Source organism: Phoca vitulina, unplaced genomic scaffold (genome assembly GCF_004348235.1).
Source record: "Phoca vitulina isolate PV1807 unplaced genomic scaffold, GSC_HSeal_1.0 scaffold26, whole genome shotgun sequence".
NCBI lineage: Eukaryota > Metazoa > Chordata > Mammalia > Carnivora > Phocidae > Phoca > Phoca vitulina.
The window spans coordinates 5,562,184-5,585,235 of NW_022589729.1; the positions used below are offsets into that span (position 1 = coordinate 5,562,184).

General features: G+C 50.4%; 1 protein-coding gene across 1 annotated transcript; it reads right to left on the reverse strand.

The window, feature by feature from the left end:
• Nucleotides 1–2,783: 2,783 nt before the first annotated feature.
• Nucleotides 2,784–7,787, reverse strand: HLX (H2.0 like homeobox). The gene is made up of 4 exons (XM_032422490.1): nucleotides 7,006–7,787; nucleotides 6,067–6,246; nucleotides 5,094–5,278; nucleotides 2,784–3,269 (listed from the first exon to the last, which is right to left on the reverse strand). Exons 1-4 carry the CDS (start codon nucleotides 7,595–7,597, stop codon nucleotides 2,784–2,786), a joined length of 1,443 nt encoding a protein of 480 aa, XP_032278381.1. The 5' UTR covers nucleotides 7,598–7,787.
• Nucleotides 7,788–23,052: the final 15,265 nt, after the last annotated feature.

Genomic DNA, 23,052 nt, shown 5'->3' on the forward strand with positions numbered 1-23,052 from the left:
GTCTTCGTTCAAGAATTTCTATCCTCCCTGGCCGCTCTTGTAAGCATCGAGAGCCACTGGGAAAATTCCCGATCCCTGGGCCAAGCGAGCGGCCCCAGGATGAGTCGACCCGGCCCGAAATGTGGTTTTTGCTCCCCGCCACCAGGCCGGCCTAGAGAGGACTCTTCGTCCTGCGACTGCTCCGCTTCCAAATGAACTTTAAACTTCTCCTGGACTTGAGATACCCCGTTCTTGAGGAAAACGTGGAAGAACTCCACCGCCCAGGCTAAAGCCCCGCTAGAGTTTCACGGGGTAATGTTCAAGAAGAAGAGGTGGAGGGTGTTGGAGGAAGGGGCGCCTCCTGCGAACCCTCCAGAAGCAGCCCCAGTGCCACCCCTAGGTGCCCGCTGCCCAGCTCATTTTCCTCCCGGTACCCCAGCTTTGCTGCGCCCTCTGGTCTAGCGGATCCTGGCCTTGATAAGGCCGAACTGTACCTAAAATCGTATCATTACGGTCACTGGGCGATTATTTCCTTTACTTTTTAAACCCGGGCCCCAGGAAGAGAAATGCGAGGGGAGACTGGGGCAGCGGCCACCTCGAGAGCCTTATGAGAGGCAGAGTAGCTGCGAGCCTAAATCACCAACTCCTCCCCAGCTGAGCTCTTCTACTAGATATATATGCTGCCGCGTTATTCTCCTGAACGCCAGCACCGGATTTAAGTGCCTCAAAATTCCATGTCCTTGGAATGTCCCAGTTACAGAATTTCAGTATTTCAGGGGTCAGAGGAAACTAAACTCGATAGTGAAGGCAAAACTGAGGTACAGGGAGAATCCTGCCGTTCGGGCAGCAGAGCCTGCGGAATGGTGGGGGAATCACTCCCACCCAGGGCTAGAACCCAAGCAGGTGGGGAGGCTGCTGTGCCCGGAAACTCTGGGCACATTTAAAGATAATGGCCGGCTCACATTCCCCTTAAACTTGAGGTCCCTCCTAGAGCCCTCTACCTCTCTCTTCTCATTCCTGCGCTGGACCACCCTGGTCGCTCCCACTCCCCTCCCCACTATGCACATTCCTCTAGGAGTTCAGCTCCTTTTGGAGGCTGGGAGGTTGACTGGGGCAGGGAATGGTCAGCTTTGCACCCCTGTGCTGCGCTAGGCCAGCAAAGGCTAAATCTGGGGTCCCCACTCTAAAACGGTGGTCTTTTAATGTGCTCAAGTCAACGAGTCAAAATGGGGAAGATGCTAAGCCAGATCAGGGAGCTGCTCGGAGCCCCCTCACTCCAGCCAGGGGACTAGGATGTGTCCTGGGCTAGCTGACCTGAGCATCTCTGGGGGAGCACCACTCTCTACAGAGCATCCTATTCTTGACATGGGTGGTGGGCCTGTAAGAAGCTTCGTGCCCTGGCCAGAGTTCAGTGCCAAACAGCCCCGCACGGTCAGGTTTGTCAGAAGTCTGTTTTTGAATCTCCCAAAAGAGATTTATATACAAACTCTGGACATTTCATTTTGAGGAAAGGAGAGCCAAGGTCTTGGAGAGAGGTTTGACTCTTCAGCCTTTCAAAAACAAAAACAAAACAAAACAAAAAACTTTAAAGGCCCATCCCAGTTGCAGCGTGGAGGCAAAACAGGTATTTCAGCTGCAGCCTCTCAACTTGCAGGTGGGGGGCTGCAGAGGGACTCACTGGGCGCCTGCAGGGCCTAACTGCAAGGAAGATTAAGTGTGCGTGGATGGGGTTGAGATGCAGTTTTGTAGACCCATCACTGGCCAAATGAGAGCCAGGAGGTCTGACCTCTGGTTTGGGCTATTGCCTGGGTGTGACCTTGAACAAGTCACCTCCCTGCCCCGTGGTTGTTTGGGCACCTTTAAAACTTTCTCAGGCTCAGCCTTTTCAACCCTAACTACTGTGATTTGTCTATCTTTTCCTCCAGGATGCTACCTCCTCCCTTTAGCCATCCTGGAGCAAGGGGCGGCTTGTGTTAGAATTGCCGCAAAGCTCCACTACAGACTTGGAGTGCCCACCTTGTAAGTACCGACTGTGGCTAAATTCACCCACGGCATCACCACCTTGTCCACTCCAACTCTGGATACTCGCCAGCAAAGAAAAGGCCACGGGCCCACTCACAGTGTCCTGACTCAGGGTGGAGAGGCCGTCTGCCCCAGGGGCCCAACAGATTCTGTGGCCACCATGGCCCTCTGGCCACACTCAGGGTCGTGGAGCACCGGTTCAGTGGCGGGGGAGCGCAGGCTATGGCCAAGGAAGCCTCTGAGCTCGAAGCCCGACGCCAGTCTCCGCAGCAAGGCGGCTCCGAGATTGCAGCGCTCCCCCCTCCAAAAGCACTTGTCCCCCACCTCCAGCTGCTGTGACCTACAGTGCCCCGAGGCTGAGGTCCGGGTGGGAGATCCCCGATCTTAACGACCACAGCGCCCCAGCAAGCCAAGCGGCCTTTACAAACCGTAGTAAACATTTTATTTACAAGTTTGTGGCGTCCTAAGTGCAGCTTGTCTTTGCGCCACGACCCCGAGTGCGGGGAGGAACTGTTGCGTCCAACACTTCACAGTGTGAACTGCTCGCGGCCCGGGAGAAGTGTTTGGCCGGCGCGGGGTCCTCGGGCGGGGGCACTGAGCTCGCCCCCCGCCCCGGGCTCCGGGCACCAGCGCGGCAGCGACGGGCAGGTGGGACCGTGGGCAAGGCCGCCGCGGCGTCTCGGGCCCCGGCCCCACTGCCAACACAAAGCAGGCGCAAAATCCAGCCCACCCTGGGAGGCTGGGGGCGGCACGCGGGCCCCGGGGCCCCGGCCTCACGCAGTCTACAGGGCGCCCAGCGGTGCCTGGGCGGGCTCGGGGCTCTGCGGAGCGCCGCTGAGGGTGGGCTGGGGCGCCGGCAGCAGCTCCGAGGCGCCGCCGCCCCCACTCCCCGTGCCGCCGCCGCCGCCGCCGCCGAGGCTGGCGAAGCTGAAACTGCCGCCGCCGCCGCTTCCCGCGCTCCCGCCGCCGCTGGCCGGGAGGAGGGCGCCCGCGGCCGAGGCCTTGATGACCGTGGTCTGGTGCAGAGACCGCTCGGCCCCCTCAGTCCGCTCCGTGTCGCTGGGGGCCATGTCCAGAGACTCGGAGTCGCTGCTCTCGCTCTCGGCCTCGCCCTCCGAGCGGCTGAGGCTCCGCTCCTCCTGCTCGCCGTCGGCAGCCGCACCTCCGCCCGACGACTTCTCGCCCGCCTCCTTGTCCTTGTCCTTCTGGGCCTGGGCCTCCTTGGAGTGCCGCCACTTCATCCGCCGGTTCTGGAACCACACCTTCACCTGCGCCGCAGCACGTGGGGAGACAAGAAGGGACACCGAGATGAGACGTGGGCTCTCGGCGCTCGACTCGCGTGCAGCCTGGAGCCCCGGTCCGCCGCGCCTCTACCACGGACCGGGCACTGGGCTCGGCTCAGGGGCCGAGGGGCAGCCCAGGGAAACAATGACATCGCCGGGGACGCTCGCCTACGGAACCGCGAGGACTGTTTCTCAAAATGTGGCCCTCCAGACCTGATCCTGAAATGACCTGGACGCTTGTGGAAAGGCGGAGTCCTGCACCTCCGCCTCAAACTAAGGGCGATTTCTGCTCTAAATCAATGCTTCTTAACCCCACTTGAGCCAGGACTCTCCAAGAATCTGATTAAATTATGGACCCCTGGCCCAGAAAAAAATATACCCAGGATTTCAAGGGTTTGGTGAACCAATGTTAAGAATTCCTGCTAAGCTGGTCCTCTCCTCGACTGCTACCACCCAAGGCAAGTTTCTACAAAAGCAGTTCTTCTTGAGGAGAAACCGTGGGAAGCACAGAGGGGAAAGAGGGTTCAAAGAGTTAATCCCAGTGGGGTGGGGGCACTGCTGGACCTTCAGCTGAAGAGCATTTCCTTGGCATGTGTGTACTCAGAAGCTGATAAGGACTCTGCCCCTGCCCGGGATAAACTAATCCTTCTGCAGGCTTAGAAAATGCTGGAATTAAACCTGTGCAAAGTGGAGGAAGGGGGTAGGGATGGGGTGGAGAATCTATATAAATATATACAATCCCCTGGGGGACCCAATGCTGTTCACACAAGTTCCAGCTTCCCTTTTAAAAATAACATCCACAGCTGGTGGAAAACGGCTGGGCTCTTCCAGTGTGTGTTGGGGAGGGGAGTTGTGTAATGGAGGACAGAAAGAAAAGGGGGGTGAGGGGGGCCCTAAAGGAGCTATGAAAAGGTGCCTGCCTTTGACTTCTGCCCTACTCAGAACATTGAGCACCCAGGGAGCAAAGGCCCCGCTGCTGTGGGGTATGGAAGAACCGTAACTCTTCTATTTCCAAAACCCCCCAAAAAGTCCAGTTCTTGAATTGGAGAAAAGAAAAAAAAATTGGACTCAGAAATTGAATTCAAACACGATAGATTCGCCATTGTCTTGGGAAAACAAAGAACCCCAAGTAGGCAGAACCTGCTGAAATGCTCTTGGGTATTCTAAGAAAATCTTTTTTCCTTTCTCTCTCTCACTCGCGCCCCCCCCCCCCCCCACCAGAGATTTTCTTAGGAGCTTCTGCCGTTAGAAAATCGGACTGACTGGCCGCTGAGGAGTGCACTCCTCGCCCTGCTGGGGCTAAGTCATTCCGTTTGAAATGATGTTTTCACTTCCTCACAAATGGGGATTTCACAATCCAGCGGCAGCAGAAGAAGGAGGAGGGAGGAAGGATGGGAGGAGGGGAAAAAAAAAACCCCAACAACAATCTCTTGACTTTGGATTTTTATCTCTTCTGAAATAAACTGCCTCCTACAGCGAACTGCACTACAGTCCAGTACATAATTATTATCTCCTGCGGCCTATTTGCTTTCTCCGCGGTTCTTTCCCCTGTTGGCCAAAATAAACATGCAGTGCTTGTTGACATACATCTTTGGGGATGGGCTATTCTTTCCGTCCTTCTCTCCCCCCCCCTCCCCCCCCCCCCCGCCAGACTCAAGTTTCGACGCCTACATTGTCTCTTGAAATTCAAGACCTTGCGTCTCCGTGGCAAAGGCCGAGTGGGCCGGGGTGGAGGGCGGCCTGGGGCTAGGCCGCGCTGCTGCCCCCCACCCCGCGAGGGAGCTGCGCGCGGGAGCAGAGCCGGCTTACCTGCGCGTCCGTGAGGCCTAGCATCGCGGCCAGTTGCTTTCGGTCGGGCTTGGTCACGTACTTCTGAATCTCAAACCTCTTCTCCAGGCCTTTCCTCTGCAGGTTGGAGAAGACCGCCCGCGACCAGGAGCGCTTCCTCTTGTAGGTCTGCGGCATGGTGTCCTTCGTGAGCACGGCGTAGGGACCTGCCACCGGGCGGGAGCGGGAGCGAGAGAAAGACAGGAGGGCCGAGTCAGTGCCCCCCAGTCCGCGGGCTGCGCGCCCGGGACTCACCGTGCTGCTTCTAAGTGTTTTGCGTTAAACAGTCGAGCCCCCATTCAGAAAGTCCTTCACGCAGACGCGGAATGGCCTCCCTACGGAGGAATCCCACAGCTCTTTAAGACTTCAGGCTTAAGGCCTAAAGCGAGGGTGGCGTGGAGAAGCCACGCGCTTCGTCGATTAATTCCAAAGAAAAAACATAAACCTAACGCGTGGCCTTTGGGGCATGCGAAAAGTAGGCGACACTGTCCCTTGGGCCTGAAGGATGGAGAGATGACAGCTTTGACTCTCGTGTGTGTACGTGTGTATGAACACGTTCTTGCAAACGTGCGAGCAAACGGAACCCCCTTGGGCAAAGTGTTTGAGGTCATTCCTAACTCTGTGTTGTGTTAAAAAGCAACACCTCTTGCTGCATTTTCAAGCCACTCTCCGGAGAAAAGACTAGGGAAAGCCCCTTCACCCCACCTCGCCCCGCCCGCCCACGCACACACTTTCTCAGCACCCCCAGGTCCCCCACCGCTCCCACCCCCGCCCCCCGGGAGCCGACAAAAGAGTAAGCTAGCTATCTGAGAACTCTTTCGGTTTCTGTCTCCGGACTTGGTAGCCTCCTTCACCAACTCCGGGATTGCTGCACCGCGGTGGCCACGTGAGCTGTCCTCAGTTTTGGGCCAGTCGACCTGCCCCGTTAGGCCGTCGCTCAGGAGGGTTTCCGTACCTGGAAACGTGTCTTGAAACTGATGCTGAACTGAATTCCTCGGGTTCGAGCTTAAGGGGCTCAGGATGGCAGAAGCCTCGTTAATGGGATCTAGAGACGCGAAGAACTGGCCGGCGGAGGGCTGCAGGCCGGGGAGGTGCACCCCTGCGGGCCGCCCGCTGGTTAGCAGGGACGTGAGGTCTGGAGGCGAGGGAAAAGAGCTGGTTACACCTCGGGCAAAGCCACACTCTCTCGGACTGAGTTGTTCCTCCCCTCCCCCTCGATTCGGTTTTCCTGGAGCGAAGTCACGAGAGACCCTTGTCTCCGCGCCAAAACCCCACTCTCCCGACGGTGGCCAAGGGGCGATGCGCAAAATGTGCGTGTAGCCCACAGGTCCACGTCTACACATACAGCAAGGAAGGGCTTTATATAAAATGGCCAAAAGGAAGTCACTTCCAGGTGCTTGGCTAGAATTCCACAGACCTACCCCCTCCCCAGTGAAGGAGCCCCAACTCCGCTTTCTCTTGGGAGCCCGGGGTCTATTTTGTTTACCTACATTCCTTGAGTGGAATTTCACTAGAAATCAGATAAATGGAAGGGAAAGTGTTCCCCAAAAGGGCTTTCCCTGTCAAATTAATATAGTTCTCCCTCTAGATACATGATTCAAGAGACAGATGATAGTCATTTCAGCAAATATTTACACCAACGATTTTTATGAATAATGATTCTGTGACGTGTGTTTTTCAAGCATCCCTGGAATCTTTTTTTTTTTTTAAACGCAGAGCAGGTGAGTTTTAAACCTAACGTTTCACAGTCTTCTTACAATTCACTCTCTTCTCCCTCATTTTACCGGTTTGTCCTTAATTGTGCAAATACTCAAAGGCATCCCAAATGGCCCTGGGACCGGGGAGTGCGCCAGGGCCGTGGCCAGAGGCCTGCAGCCTCTCGCCCAAGACCTACCTCTCAGCGTGTTGCCTTCCTTGACTTTGGGGTCAAATTCTGCAGACAAAATGCGGTCAATTCCAAATTTGAGGTCCTTGCTAGAGGGGGCCGGGGCCGAGCCGCTATGCGGGGGGTTCGGGACCACCCGCGCCCCGGAGACAGGGGGCTGCAAGGAGCCAGCCCGGGGCGCAGGCGGAGGCTGTGGCTGCTGCGGAGGCTGTTGCGGCTGCTGTGGCTGTGGGTGATGGTGGTGGTAGGCGGCTGAGAGCGGAGACAGCCGCTGCGGGAAGCCAGCCGGGACTTCGGAGGGCGCCACCACCGGGGTGGGTCGAAGCGGGGATCTGGCGGCAGCTTGGAAAGAGGCGTGCGGGTGAGCCGAGCCCAAGTGAGCGGTGAGGGCGGCGGCCGAGGCCCCCGCCAGACCCTCCGCGGTCGCCCCCGGCTCCCCCACGCCGGCGTGCAGGATGTCTGCGATGCAGAAGGAGGGTTTCTTGACCGCGGCGGGGTCCAAGGGGAAGGAGCAGCCGCCCGGGCCGGCCGAGGAGCAGTAGGCGGCCGACCAGAGGCTGAAGTTGGAGGCGTAGAAGGGAGCCAGCCCGGCGGCGAACATTCTGGCTGGGTGAGCCGAGCTGCCGCCGCGGCCCGGCCGGGCCCGGCCCAGTGGGTGGGTGGGTGCGCGGGGAGGAGCGCGCTGAGTCCCGGAGGCAGCGGCAGCCCAGCCGAGGACAATCCGCTTTCGCTTCTCCGTCCGCACTGAAGACAGGCCAGGGAGCCCTAGCGCCACCGAGGGAAGAGGCGAGGCCCGGATCCCGGCCGGGCACAGCCTCGGCCCCTGGCCTCACTTTAAAGGCGGCGCGGCGCCCGCGCTCCCCGCGGGCTGGAGGCGAGCGAGGGGCGCTGGAGCTGCTGGGCGGGCGGGGGCCGCGGCTCCGCACACGCCAGGGAAGCCGGGGAGACAGGGGCTGGGCACCAAAAGAAAACCCAAACAGCTAAGCCCTAAGAGCTAAATTTAAAACAACAACAATAATAATCCGTTAGTTTAAAAAAAAAAAAAAGTAATAGGAGGAAAAAAAAAAAAACTCCTCTCTAAAAACTCCCAAAGTTTTGGCAGGAGCTTCGGAGTCAGACCCAGGGTAGGACCTCGATCCGAGTGCTCATTGGCCATCCTCGTGACCAATGGGAGCGGGGAGTAGAGGGGAATTGGGAAAGAGGGGCGTGGCCCACCTCCTCGGCCACGCCCCGGCCACGCCAAAGTGTTTGCTGCTGCCGCGTGGGCTGAGCGGGGTCCCCTGCGCAGGGGCCCGGGCGGCGGCTCCAGGGAATTCTGACCCTCCCCTAACTTGTGCAGCTCCAAACCGACATCGGACGTAGAGAGTTGGTCCCAGCGCCAGCGCTTGCCCAGAGAAGCTGGTGCTTCTGTGTATTTTCACGGGTGCAAAGCCCGCCTCCTGGAACACGGGGGCGGCCCCCTAGATTCCCTCCTCCTGACCTCACTCGGGCCTGATTTTTCTTCACTCGGCCTTTATCCCGAAAGTCGGTGTCCTCATCCTTCGTGGGCTCCCGCTGCCAAGCTGCTCAGCTCTGAGCTCTGGCTCCAGAAAGCTGGGGTCCAAAGTCCCCGCCCAATTTAGCACCGCGTCCGCGGCGCTGCCTCCGAGATCCTCAGGGCAGAGAGAAGGGGCGGTTCGCAAATTAGCTTTAGTCCAAGCTGTCACCCAGTGACAACTTGGACGAGCAACTTTTCAAACAAAATAAGATGGATGTCTCCGAACGTCTCCCTTGGACGCAGCCAAACCCTCCCCCGAGCCTCAGACGACAACCATACAGGCCGCCGTCCGAAACCCGGGAAAGCGGCACGCGCGTCCCCTCCGCCGCTGCACCTTGTAGGAAGTGTCGCCCTCCCAGCTCCACCACAACCCCAGATCACGTGGGGTCCATTGTTTTGCAAGTGCCCACAAGAGCACATTTCCTTGGGGTTAAATACTACTTTCAATTCAGTGACTGCTTCCCCAGGAACCCCTTGGGCCTGGTCGCAAAAGAAGCTGCAGTGGAGGCCGACGCCTTCCATTCCTGCTTTGGGTCTTTAGAGCGCAGGGTGGGTGTAGTGGGGGTGGGTGTAGTGGGGGTTTTCTGCAACATCAACATCTCTATTTTAAGAATTCCTTCTCTTTTAAATTACAGTCAGAATGGATTTCCCCACCCCTCTCCCAAACAAACCACAGGCCACCCAGATGAGCTCTTCTTGCACATTTTCAGGAAGAAAATAAAATAATAACAATAATGAAACCACGAAATCTTTTGTTTTCGATTGCTCTAATAAGCATCTCCTAATTGATCTTCTGTGCTTCTGAGGTATGTCTCCCTCCCCGCAAAAAACTTTTAATACAGTTGCATTAAAGCTTCTGTGACATTTTTTTTACTTCACTTCAGCACTAAGAGGTCTTACCAAATCAACCCAGAAGGGCAACTGAACTTGCCATGCCTGGGTCAAATTCAAGATTGGGGCTAATTAAATTTATTTCTAGTGGTTTCTAGCCTCTTGTTACAGATGCTGTCATTTTAAGCTTTTGACTTTCTCCTGGAAAGTAATCAATCACTGATCAATCACTTCCGGCCATGCAGCACTGGGACATCCCCTCCTGCCTGTCCCCTGCCCATGCCTCCATCGGCTCTCTGTCTTTCTCTCCCCCTCTCTAGGTCGCTCTTTTACTAAAGGGTTTTCGTGCCTTGCTCCTTGCTGCAAGGACAGAGGTGTTATTTCCAGAGATGGAATGGAGTTGTTGAATCGCCTGAGGACACGGGCATCTGGGGCAACAGATCCAGGAAGACCAGTCCGGTTTCTAGACAGCGGCAAAGGAGTGACAGGTATAAGGCCGCATGGGGTGTTGGACCCTCCTTGAAGTGCCCCAGTGGAGGTGGGGCCGGGGACTATGGCGAGACTCGGCTGGAAGGACGCGGCCTTCAGAGCCCCCAGGGACAGTCGCCAGTGCGAGTGTGTGTGGGGACGGCCATAAACCCCCTTTTCTTCTCTTTTCTAGTGTCACTTCTAATTCCAATTTGACTGCAAACATTTAAACAGCGGCGCCTAAGTTCAAACTCAAGGTTCTAAAGGCGACGTCTTTAGGCCTCACCCCTGCCTCTCGACCCCAAATAAGCACGTCCCTGGGGGGGTGGGGAGTGGGCGCGGGGTGCAGACTAGGCGGAACGCGGGCCCTCCGGGTGTCCCGAGGCGCCCACGATCCGCATCTGCAGCATTTCAAGGCCGGGGCGGAGACGAGGCCCGGGATCAGGGTTTTCTTGCGGACTCCTAGCCCCGCCGCGCGCTCTTCTGTGTCCCCGAAAGGCCCGCGGCTTGGTTCTAAATTGCAACTTCGCGCGCGCCCCCTGCTCTTCCAGGCCCTCGGCTCCATTGCAACCGGGTCTGCGCCACCCGGGCCTACACCGAGCTCCTGGAGGAAAAAGCAAAAAAGGAAACCTGTGAAGCGACGCCCTGCTTCCCCCACCGCCCCCCAACACACACCCCTTCCCCGGGATCAGGTCTCGCCGCTGCGGGCCCCTCGCCCTCTTCTGAGCCCGCTGACTCCCCTCCTCCCTACTGCCCACCCCTCAGAACCAAGAAAGCAGCAGGAAACCCCGGGCTCGCCGGAGTTCAGGTCATCTCCTGTTTTTTGATGGGCTCAAACTCGTACTAAATGAGCGGATGTGCCTGCGAGATTGGTCTCAAAATAGAAGCGGCCTTAGTATTTTAGGATACTGCAGAAATCCTTATTTCTTCCGGAGAAAAACTCTATAATGACTCCTAGCACTTCCCCTTTCAATATTTGTGCAACTTTATCTCCACCGACAAGTTGCTCGGGTGACGCAAATCCGCCCTTGTGTATTACAACTACCAAAATAAATGCGCGGAAATCAATTCCCTTCTAGCAATGAAAATATAAATATACAGCTGCGACTTTCCCCTTTAATCTTTGCTTTCCGAGCGGCTCCGAGCTGTGGCGAAATGAACTGGTCCAGAGCAATTGAGACGGGCGGGGAGGCCCTGGGGGCAGAGGCGAGGGCTTCCCGGGGCCTGGTAGCCACGAGGCTCCCGGCTCCGGCAGGAGTGCAGAGGGCCTCACTTAACCCAATTAACTTGAGCTTAAATGTGGCTGTGCTGTCTTTGAGGAAGCTCATCTGTAAAGACAATTTCGTCTGAGGCCGCCAAGCTGTGCTGGCAAATTACAATTGAAAATAGAGAGCAGCAGAGGTAGGGGTTTCTGATCAATTCTCATGGCTGTCTTTAACGCATTCAACTCTCCCCTTCTCTTTTGCTGGGTAGACACAGCCAAAATCTATTTCACCATACTGGGAATGGACAATGCCAGGTAAGGTCCCTTTTATAATGGAACAATTTTGCTTATGGGGATCTAGGATTGAAAGAAGGGGCCTAAATCAGAGGTTAATGCATTGACCGGAGCAAGAGATGGGTCCCCTTACCCTTTGGTTGTCCCTGTGTTTAGAGCCCCCATACTGAAATCACCAGTGCAAATTCTTGTCCTAAACCCGGAGACACAGATACACACCAATTGAGCATAAAAGCTCAAAGAGAGTGACTGCAGACCTTTGTTTATTGCAGTGACGTAACTCTGCAAGAGCTTAAGATGTCCAGATCTGCTATCTGCTTTTGTTTTTCCTTTTACATGTTGGGCAAAATAATGTGCAAAGCAGTTGCTTTGTGGACTTGGGACTCCCCCTGCCTTTATTTTGAATATTATTTCAATCACAGTACCTCCTGGTTTCAAAGAAAAAGAAGGAAATAATTAAATATTCACAGTCAGAAAGAAAAGGAAACATAGCTTACCCAGCTGAGGATATGAGAGATTTGCAGTAATGCAGGAATTTGCATATATTCTGCTGTCATTCTGCCAGCTCAAGATTTATAGACTGTGGGGCTCAGCGCTCACATTTAGTGGTGGGTATGGGAACTCTGTTCCTTTTGGATGCTAGATACTGGAGTTTAGGACTCTAGAGGCTACACATACACACACACACACACACACACACACACACACCCTGGATTATTCTAAGCAGGCCCCAACTCCCTTTTCCTGGAAACTTTCGTTCTTCTAGAACTAAATAGAGTTCCAGAGTTTTTCTGAAGATAGTTAGACTTTGATATGGGGAAGGAAAGGCAAGTAACAATGTGATAGGACCACAAGTTCCATAGTCACTGATTTCTTCCTTTGCCTTTTTCTCATTCCCCAGGTGTAGCAGACTGGTAGGTGGCCATCTCTTTATGTGATCATGGCCGTGCCCTTGACCTCCAGCCCACAGATCTGGCTTCAGAGCCTCAGAAAACCTTCTGGGTCTGATCCCATTTGCTCTTTCCTCTCACAGAGTTTCTCACACATCCTTCCATTCCTAGGATGTACCACTGCACACATGTGTACCAACCCCCCCCCACACACACACACATATACACACACTCATGTGCTCACTAGGGGTCTTAGAGACTGGGCAGAAGGGCAAGCAAGCAGTTTGGGGTTTGCTCCTGTTGCAAAGAGCTACTTCTCTGTCTCTCCAAGCCACCTTCCCCTTCACCCACAGCCAGGAAAGACCTCAGACCTCATAAAACCTAAGAGTAGAACCCATTTCAACATGGCTCACCGCAACATAGACTCACATATATTTGCAGTGAAATCATGTCCCCGTAACAGTAAACTATGAGAGGCCATCTTTAACACATTAAGATTTGGTACTTCATTCAATAGGTTCTGTTTGGTTTCTGAAACAGCGCTTGCCCACTCTCAATGCATTATCCTTGTGGAAGCTGGATTGGTTAGCTGAATTACCGCATCTGAATAGCTGGGGTTCGGTCTCTTGTGAGTGAGCCCAATGTTAAGGTAGGAGAAGGAGGTGTAGGTGAAAAATCATACATTCAAAACAACTCTGGTGTTGAGAGGGAAAGAAGAAATCACTCCCAAAGTTATATTTCTCTAAACAACAAACAAACCTTTCTTTCCTTTGAGCCAAGTTTTCCAAGTGATAGCACAGGTCCTGAAGACGGAGAGGGACACGGAATTGTCCAATTCAGGAATGGGAGGGACCCTTGGAAGGGAGAGGATCCTGGAGCCAATGAGAGTTCTGTAGGTAGAGTTGGAGAGTTGTTTCCACCTCTTGGTCCCAATCTGCCCACCTGCAGCCCAGCAGGATTGGACCGGCAGACTCTCGCCAACCCTGTCTCCGCCGGCAGCCCCAACATCCCCTCCACCCCTCGGTGAGCTGGCGGAGTACCCAAACTTGGTTCTCTGCTGACACCTGCTGGGCCATCTCTACATTGTTGTCTGGCAGTGCCCGTCTTGTGCCAGCAACGCTGTTGTGATGAAAGTTGACGCTTCCTTTTGCGAAAACACGGGTTTCTAAAATTGGCTTGCACCCGCAGCTGTTTCCTTCCATATTGCCAGCAATATGGAAAGATCTTGTATTATGTGTTTAAAATAACCGGACCGGGTGAGGGAAGCTGTCACCCTTCAGTACTAATATCTTAATTTTACAGATCTCAAGGCCAGTTCCCATTTATTATCTCACTCGTTCTTTAAAATAACCAGCCGTAAGGATGCAGAGGAGGTATTATTATCCCGATTTGAGTCTAGGATGTTGCCCCTCAGAGAGGTTAAGTGGCTTGCCCGAGGTTACGTAGTTGGGAAATGGTGTTGCAGGGAGCAGACACTACATTCTCTGACTCATCAGCCGGAGCCATACCACTTGGCCAATTTCTTCAGGGGAAACGGTTCATTCAGAGGAAAAACTCTTGCCCTCAAGCAGAATGTGCATTGGCTTCAGGCAGAGGCTGAAGGATAGAACTGGGTTTAACCCAGAGCCTGGCACCGGAACACTGTCGAGCAAGGGCAGATGCATCATGAATTTGTGACCACGCGTATCAGGATTCACAATCCTGGGTTCACAATGCTTTTCTCCCCTTCCTCTCAAGGTAGCTGAAATTGGGCTCCTGGAGGATTCCTTCTTTGGAGAGGAGGCATCGTACTATGAATTCATGTGTCTGACCATTCTCATGGTGCTAATGCCTGAGGGCAAGGAGCCATTTTGACCGGGAGAAGCCAGGAGGAGCGTGAGATTCAAGCAAGGACACAGGCCTTTGGGGGTGCGCCCAGGGAGCAGCGTGGGAGCATTGGACACAGGCTCCTTGCTGGGCACTAAAAAGGGAGATGGGAGGATGGCATTTCAGTTTTTCTCGGGTCTGTCCTCTGTCTACAAGTGCTTTAAATAGGTACTCCCCACACTGGAGCTCTGCCACTCACTTCCTCCCACCAGCACCAAATAGTTTTGTAGGATTTCCATGCCCTGTTAAACTATACAAGGAGAATAATCTTTCACTTTTGAAGCTCATAGCTATATAAGGAGTATAACTGCATTATACAGTTATTTCTTTTAGATACAGGTATTTCTGGCTGGAAGCTCTTTTGTCTGAGTCATAGGTATTACAAAGGCTTATAATACTAACCTTTAGGGGTCTTGAAAGAGAATCAGGGTCTTAGAGAAGCAGAAAGGCAAGCCTGGGTCTTCAAGACTTCATTGGAACTGGGATCTTCCTACTAACCAGTGTCGACCTAGCTCAGCCTGGCTACAGAACTTTGGTCCCACCACACATAGAGATAGCCTAAACTAAAGAGGAGGTGCTGATATCGATAGAGATTAGGGGGAGAATTTAAAGATGCTTAGGAGGTAGAAAAGACCATCTTTAATCAGTTCCTGTTAAAGAACATATTGCATTAGAACACAAATATAACCATGTTCAATCATAAATTCGTAGATGAAGAACCTGATGCTAATTGAACACCCAGCTTTATGGTTTTTCTCTTGCAGGGCTGCTTCCTTTATTGGGAGATGCCAACAAAATATGCATGCTTCTTCAAAGTGATCTGTTGTGTGTGTTTGTCCTTTTGAGCTCAGGGCTGATTGTTGTGTTTATTTGTAATTAGACACACTTAAATAAGGTACTAGGTTCAGAAGTATTTACAAAACAGAGAAAGTATTTACAAAACAGAAATATTTACAAAAGCCTGGTTTGGTGAGTTGGGAAGGCCATTAGCCTGTTAAGGAAGGCAAAGTTTGGCACATAATACTATTTCAAGACCCTCACTTTTTAGAAAACAAAACACAAGTCGGGTATATTTAATATAAAACGTCACAGAGGGGTGCCTGGGTGGCTCAGTCTGTTAAGCATCTGCGTTCTGCTCAGGTCATGATCTCAGGGTCCTGGGATCGAGTCCCACCTCTGGCTGCCTGCTCAGTGAGGAGTCTGCTTCTCCCTCTGCCCCTCCCCCTGCTCGTGCTCTCCTTCCCTCTCTCTCTCTCTCTCAAATAAATAAAATCTTGAAAAAAAAACAAAATTATTTTTAAAAATAATAATGAAAATAAATAAATAAAACCGTCACAGAACCAGCTGCCATTTTAGGACATTAGCCTCTTCCCTTCAATTCCCTAATGGGCCTCGCTGGATTGTTTGCTCATTGTGTCTTTCAAAATCTCCAAAAGAAAGAAGTTTTATTTCAAGAATACTAATATTTCAGAAAAGGACTTACATTGCTAAGTGAAGACTTATCTTGGCTAAGAAATCACGTGAGCAGGAAGCAAAAATTAAGCAGGTGACTCTTTCTTCACCCATGGAATAGGATGAATGGTTTGACAATATCCATGTAATTCAAGCTCAAACTCTCAGAACAAGCTGGTTTGATCCCTGACTTCTCCATGTGTATCTAGCTACCTATTCAAAATTCTACCCATTGTCTCATTCGTACCTCACACTCAACTTAGCCCAAACTGAGCTCACCGTTTACCGCTCCAAACTGTTTCTCCTCCAGGGTTCTTGGTAAAGGCACCTTTTTTTAAAGATTGATTGATTGATTGATTGATTGATTGATTTGAGAGAGAGAGAGAGCGCACGAGTGTGCACGTGCAGGGGGAGGGGGGAGAGGGAGAGGGAGAGAAGCCCACACTCCACTGAGCTCAGAGCCCAACTCAGGGCTCCATCTCACAACCCTGAGATTATGACCTGAGCCAAAATCAAGAGTGGGTTGCTTATGGGGCGCCTGGGTAGGTCAGTCGGTTAAGCGTCTGCCTTTGGCTCAGGTCATGATCCCAGGGGCCTGGGATCCAATCCTGCGTCCGGCTCCCTGCTCGGCGGGAAACCTGCTTCTCCCTCTCCCTCTGCCTGCCACTCTGCCTACTTGTGCTCTCTGTCTCTCTGTCAAATAAATAAATAAAATCTTAAAAAAAAAAAAAAAGAGTGGGACGCTTAACCAACTGAGTACCTCAAAGGCATTTTTTTTTTTTTTTTTTGGCTTGGTGTGATTTGTTTTTTTTCAAACCAAAACCTGATCATCATATTGGACTCTCTCTCTCATTCCATACATCTAACCAGCCTTCCAACTCTCAAGGACATTAAACTGCCCCCCTCCACGTCTCTCCATCGCCTGGCCACCACCTCAGCCCAGGCCACCATCATCCCTCCTTTGAACTACCATGGCAGCCTCCCCACTGGCTTCCCTGCAGCCACCCCTGCTTTCCTTCCATCTGTTCCATATTCTACAAACCCAGCGTTCTCTTAACTCCCTTACAATCATATCGCTCCTCTATCCCAAATCCTGCAGTGGCTTCCCACCAGCCTCAGCACACAGGCCCTAACCCTACACGTCACCTACAACGTTCCACATGAATAAGGCCCTGTCCCCTTGCCCACCCCCATCTGACTCCACGGTCTACACTCTCCGTCTGAGAGCTGAGTCGGCCTTCTCTAGACTCTGGGAGCACACGATGCCCTCTCTGCCCTGGGGCCCTAGTAGGCGGCTTTCCTTCCCATTCCCCTTCTGTCCAGCCAATTCTCACTTCTCTTTCAGCTGTCAGATTTATACAACACGTTCTAAGGAAGGCCTTCTAGGGCACCTGTGTGGCTCAGTTGGTTACGCAACTGACCTTGGCTCAGGTTATGATCCTGAAGTCCCAGGATTGAGTCCCACATCAGGCTCCCTGCTCGGCAGGGAGTCTGCTTCTCCCTCTGACCCTCCCCCATCTCATGCTCTCTCATTCTTTCTCTCTCAAATAAACAAATAAAATCTTTAAAAAATTTTTAAAAAAATAAAGAAGCCCCTCTTGATTCCAGCTAAGTGAGGTTTGCACCATCTATGCTAACCCCCTGTAGTTCTAAACACCTTTTTGAATTAGTCCCCATCAAGTTTGCCATCATTTCTTTACTACCTGTCCTCAGCCTATCCACAACGTACTCTAAACTTTATGAGGACGGGGCCTATGTTTGTGAAGTTAGTAAAGCGCCAGATACATATTAGGGTCTCAGGAAACATGTACAGAGTAATTAATGGTTGACATAATGGATTGGCTCATTGCTTTCCTATCTAGATTGATTTGTTTTAGGATCTCCCATCTGATGTCTTCGTATTCTCCTGCCTATCTTCCATTAGCCACATAAACAATTATATCAATAGATAAATGGGGAACAATGCTCCCTTCACTCCTTTTACTGGTAATTTGACAATTTCCTTAATTCCAGCCACTGAATGGGGCTGTTTATTTACAGGGAGAACCTGCTTTCTCACACATGGGTCTTCCCCTTCTTTGAGATGTCTGGCTTTATATAGTAGTATATAAATATAGTATTGATATATATTAATATAAAGCAGAAAAATGGAAAGCAATAGGTAAGGTCCCCTTTTTTCTATGCAATCAGTATCATGAAAAATTGAAGGTTATGAGAAGTTTTATGAATAGTATAGGAATATGCTTTACATGTTAGAATCTTTTCATTAACAAGGTAAGCTGAATTATGTTTATACATAAATATGCATAGAGAAAAGATTAGGCAGATATTGTGGACACCTGTTATCTTTTTGACCTGCCCAGCACCTTTTCCTTTTGGGAACTGCCCACTTGCCTCCCAAGAGCTGCAGGTGGTAAATCATGGGACCCTGCACAGGATGAGTATGCCCCAAGCAGACATGCAACCAGAGGCATGAGACTGGAGCGAAACCAATCAGACTCCTTTTCCAAGATTGGTAGAGAAGGTGAATGAGAGGATCTCTCCCTCTCCCTGGAATTACTGCTTCTGAGGAAAACATATGCCTGGACGCCCATCTTGCCCTCAAGAGGACAAAGCCTGGGGCGCCTGGCTAGCTCTGTTGGTTAAACATCTGCCTTGGGCTCAGGTCATGATCCCAGGGTCCTGGGATTGAGCCCCATGTCATCTGGCATCTTACTCCGCGGGAGCCTGCTTCTCCTTCTCCCTCTGCCCCTTCCCCCTCCCCCTGCTGGTTCTCTCTCTCTCTATCTCTCTCTCTCTTGCTCTGCTCTCTCTCTCTCTCTCAAATAAGTAGAATCTTTCAAAAAAATTTTGTTTAATTACAAAAAAAGAAGAGGACAAAGCCTAAAAAAGGAGCCAAGAAGAACTGAGAGAGAGACAGAGACAAAGACAAAGAAAGTCTTGATATCAACATCTGGCATTCTGTGTGTTGCTGAGGCTCATGGCCTCCTTTGCAAACTTCACTACTCTTCCATTTATTTCTAGGGCTTTGTTCCTCCATGTTGAAAATTATGGGCTCTAACTTAATTTTTCCTTCATTGTTCATTGCTCATTGCTTTTATTTGCATAATATTCCATAATGTGAATGTTCGATAGTATATCTTTCTTATATTGATGGGCATTTATTGGGTTTTTAGGTTTTTTTCCGTCATTTTCAGTGATATTTTTTGCAATATGTACCCTTGTGTGATTCACTTTTCAATATATATATATTGGTTTCTCTCTATATGTATGGGGGGGAGTGTGCATGTAAGTTTCAATATATATATAATATACTTATATATGTATATACATGCATAAAAATTGAAGTAGATGTCAGATTGTTTTCTAAAAAGGCAGTAACATCACATTCTGCTGCCAATTATGACATTATTCTTCCCCACATTCCCACCAGCAATGATCCTATTGGTCCTTTTAACTCCTGCCTCCCTGATGGACATAAATTGATATCTCATTATTATTTCAACTTACATTTCCCAGACTTCTGGCAAGAGCGCACAATTCTCCCACTCTCTCACACAGTGGATGTTTGTAGTCTTGAACGTTTGCCACTCTACATGATAAAAACACAGTAACTCTTCAAACGTCCCCTGTTTTCAACTCCTCCTTGTCAGGAGGAAGTCCAACTCCAGGACCCCTCCCCACTAGCCTGAAACCTCTTTCACAAGGCACACCTTGCCCACCACCTTTGTATCAGGCTCTTTGAGATCACATGTCCAATTGACATGTGCAGATGAAAAGAAATCCCTTCGTTTATATTCAGGGTCTGTGCATTACAAAAAGTGAATCACCCTGAATATTTAAAATATTCAACCAATGAAGTGTGGTTTGGAAAACAGGCCAGGGAAGGCATTTATCTAAACCGGCTCACCCTCTACTCTTGCCCTCAAACCCAACATCCAGGTCAGCTTTGTCCTTTGCAGCTTGGGAGTGGAGTCGATTTTGGTTACCAGCAGGTGTCCTGGACAGCAGGGAGGCTCCACGCACACGTGGCCTGGCCCGTGATCCCACTCTGCTGGGAGGTAAAAATGTCTTAGCTACCCTCTTCTTTCCCTTGCCCTTCTTTTCCCTCCCCTGTAACACATACAATTTAGTCATTAAGGTCCTGGAGTCTCTTCTGAAATTTTTCTTGAAAGTTTCCAAACCTATTGCCAACGTCCTTGGTTCAGAGGCTCCTTGCTTCATGCCTAGATAGATAAAAATAGTGAGTACGAGGGCCCCACACTCTGCTAAGCTCTGAATGATATTAGCACAGTTGATTTCAAAAACAACCCAAGAAAGGGGCTTTCCTTAGTATTTCCATTTACTTGGAAAAGTGGAGTTTTTAAACAGCCAAGTAACTTGCCTAAAGTCACAGTTAGTAAGTGGTGCACCCTGGATTCGTAACTGCTTTTTCGGCCACTGGGGCCCTGGCTCATCGTTTTTCCACTGATCCCTTGCTCTTATTCTTTCTTTAGAGAAGGAGCCAGAATTTTCTCTCCCAGCCACCATTGCCCCTTGAACAGTAGTATCCTGAGATCAAGAGTCTGTCTTTTCCAGCCTTTTGTATCTGAAATCCTCCATCTTCATTGACTCAGCCGGATTCCCTTTACCTAATCAAGTCTGTTCTCTGCTCTGCTCCCTGCTGCCTGGCTCTCTGATTTCATTTCCCTTCATTCTCTACCATTCATTGCATTTCAGCCTCCCTGGCCTTCTTCCTGTCCCTACCACATACTGAGCTCAGTGGTTGTGCATTTGCTGTTCCTTCTGCTGAGAACACCCTTCCCTGAGTTTTGTATGGCTATCTACTTTGGGTCACTCAGCGTTCAACTCAAATGTTCTTTTTCAAAAGAGGCCGTCCCTGAAACCCATTTGTTACTCTCTATAACACCACCCTATTTTACTTTCTTCAGAGCGTTTATAGATACCTGGAACTATGGGATTCATTTTTCACATGTGTTTATTGTCTGTCTGTCCCCACCAGACTAGAAAGTCTCTGAGATCAAGTCTTTATCTGCATGCTCCCCACCATCTCTCCCATAAAGTGCACCAGGCACATAGTAAATGTTCACTATTTATTGGTTTGATGGAGAACCAGAATGCGTCTTAGTGTGTTGTCCCTTTTGTCATCCCTGCTGAAATAGTTCTATCCTGACAAATCCACATCTGCCATTTCTTTCACAATTCAAACTGAGCTCACTTATGCCACGAAGGTCGTTTCGATGAGTTCCTCCTAGTGATATTTGTTCAGTGTTCCTTTTCTTTTTTTTCCCTTTTTTTAAAGGATTTATTTATTTATTTATTTATTTATTTATTTATTTGCAAGCGAGAAAGAAGGGAGTGGGAGCAGAGGGAGAGGGACAAGCAGACTCTGCAGGAAGCATGGAGCCTGACCCGGGGATCCATCCCAGGACCCTGAGATCATGATCTGAGCCAAAATCAGGAGTTGGACGCCTAACCAACTGAGCTACCCAGGTGCCCCCAGTGTCCTTTTTCTGAAAATCTGCAGAAACTCTCTCATTTCACATTTACTACTTTCCTCACATGTCATTGCTTTTCTGATGGCATTCCATATATGCCACTGTTTGTTTCATGCATTCTATTTCTGTGTGTGCTCTTTCTCCAGTATTCCAGGATGAGTCATATGAGGTGGTTTAAAAGGAAAATATTAAGTGTGGTCATCAAAGCAGTTTGTCCACAGCTTTGAATCCAAACTCCAAGAAACACTGTCAGCCTTAGCCCTTTATTTGATAAATGAGAGTGACACAATATTAGTTGATCCTAATGGCCCTGCCCTGCCCTGCCCCCAGTTCCTACTAAGTCTGTGATTCTCAGTCTTTGATAGAGGATGTTCAGGACACGCAGAAGGCCCCAGTGTCACTGGTCCTACATGGTAATCAATGTCAATAGCAGGTGATTCCAAAATCTAAGGGATCACGTTGAGGTAGCAAGACACAGGGGAGACAGCTCTGCTCCCCTAACCAGCTTTGTTCTTTTACCGAGAAATATTCAATAGCTAAATGAACTCTCAGTACTTCCGGGAGGAAATCTGTAAGTATAGAGCTGAGAATGAGGGGTAATTGGGCAAAAGGTTACACTGAACTTAGTATCAACAGATACCCAGGCTCAGTGTCAACAGAAGAATCACTTTTTAGGACTTATCAGTGTACTTCTCAACTTGGCATGGTTATTTATTAGATCATAAATATGAACTAATGAAGTCAGATCTGGTTTTCTCCCTATATTTGCCCAGAACCTACTTGAGATTTGCCATGAATCTATGGTGTATTAGTTCTCTATACTGAGTAACAAATTACCACAAATTTAGTGGTTTAAAACAAAACATGTCTTATTAAAACAAAACAAGAAAGATGTTTCTCAAGGCCACTATTTTAATTCTGTATTTGGCCCTGCATACAATTGACATGTTCACATGGTTTAGGTTGTTTTTAATTCCCTTTATCAAAATTACCTTTTCTTGGTCCTCACTCACTTCTTTCTGAGGAGATTTCCATGCTTTCCTTATTATTGGCTGTGAACTTTTATATATTGAAGATGTATCATGACTTTGGGCCATATTTCCTTTTTCTCAGTTTGTGGCTTGCCTTGACTTGTTTGGGCTCTGCCCCTAAACTTCCAGGAGAACTTGAAGCCTTGTGATATAGACCTGGATGTCCAAGTGCTACGTCCTCCTTACAGCCATTGTTGGACTCCCTACACTTGGGGGACAGCCCCCTCCCCCCCATGTCAGCCTGTCTCCAATGATGTCTGACTTCCTGTGCTGCCACCAGGAGTCTGAGGTCACGGCTTCTGCGTGCAGCAACAGTGGCCCTGTCTACTTGCCCATCTAGCTTTCCTGGCAGTTGAAACTGCTTACTTTCTGTTTCAGCTTTCCTCAGTTAACCCTCTCAAGGCTAAACACACCAAGAACGTGAAAAAAGGGAGAGGGAGCAATGATACTTAATGTGTATCCAATCAAAAATCTACAGCCAATCTTTTTTTTTTTTTAAGGTTTTATTTATTTGGGAGAGAGAGAGCACAAGCAGGAAGAGTGGCAGAGAGAGAGGGAGAAGCAAACGCCCCACTGAGCAGGGATCCCGATGTGGGGCTCAATCTCAGGACCTGGAGATCATGACCTGAGCCGAAGGCAGACACTTCACCAACTGAGCCACCCAGGCGCCCCTCTACAGCCAATCCTACGATGAGCAGGGATGAGCAGGATGAGTCACAACTCATTAGAGTTTGCTTTGAAATATATGTTTGATATAATTGTGTAGGGAATTTGGTTGTAATGTTCTTTTTTTTAATTTTTTTATTAACATATAATGTATTATTTGTTTCAGGGGTACAGGTCTGTGATTCATCAGTCTTACACAATTCACAGCGCTCACCCCTCCCCAATGTCTGTCACCCAGCCATCCCATCCCTCCCCACCCCACCACCACTCCAGCAACCCTCAGTTTGTTTCCTGAGATTAAGAATTCCTCATAGCAGTG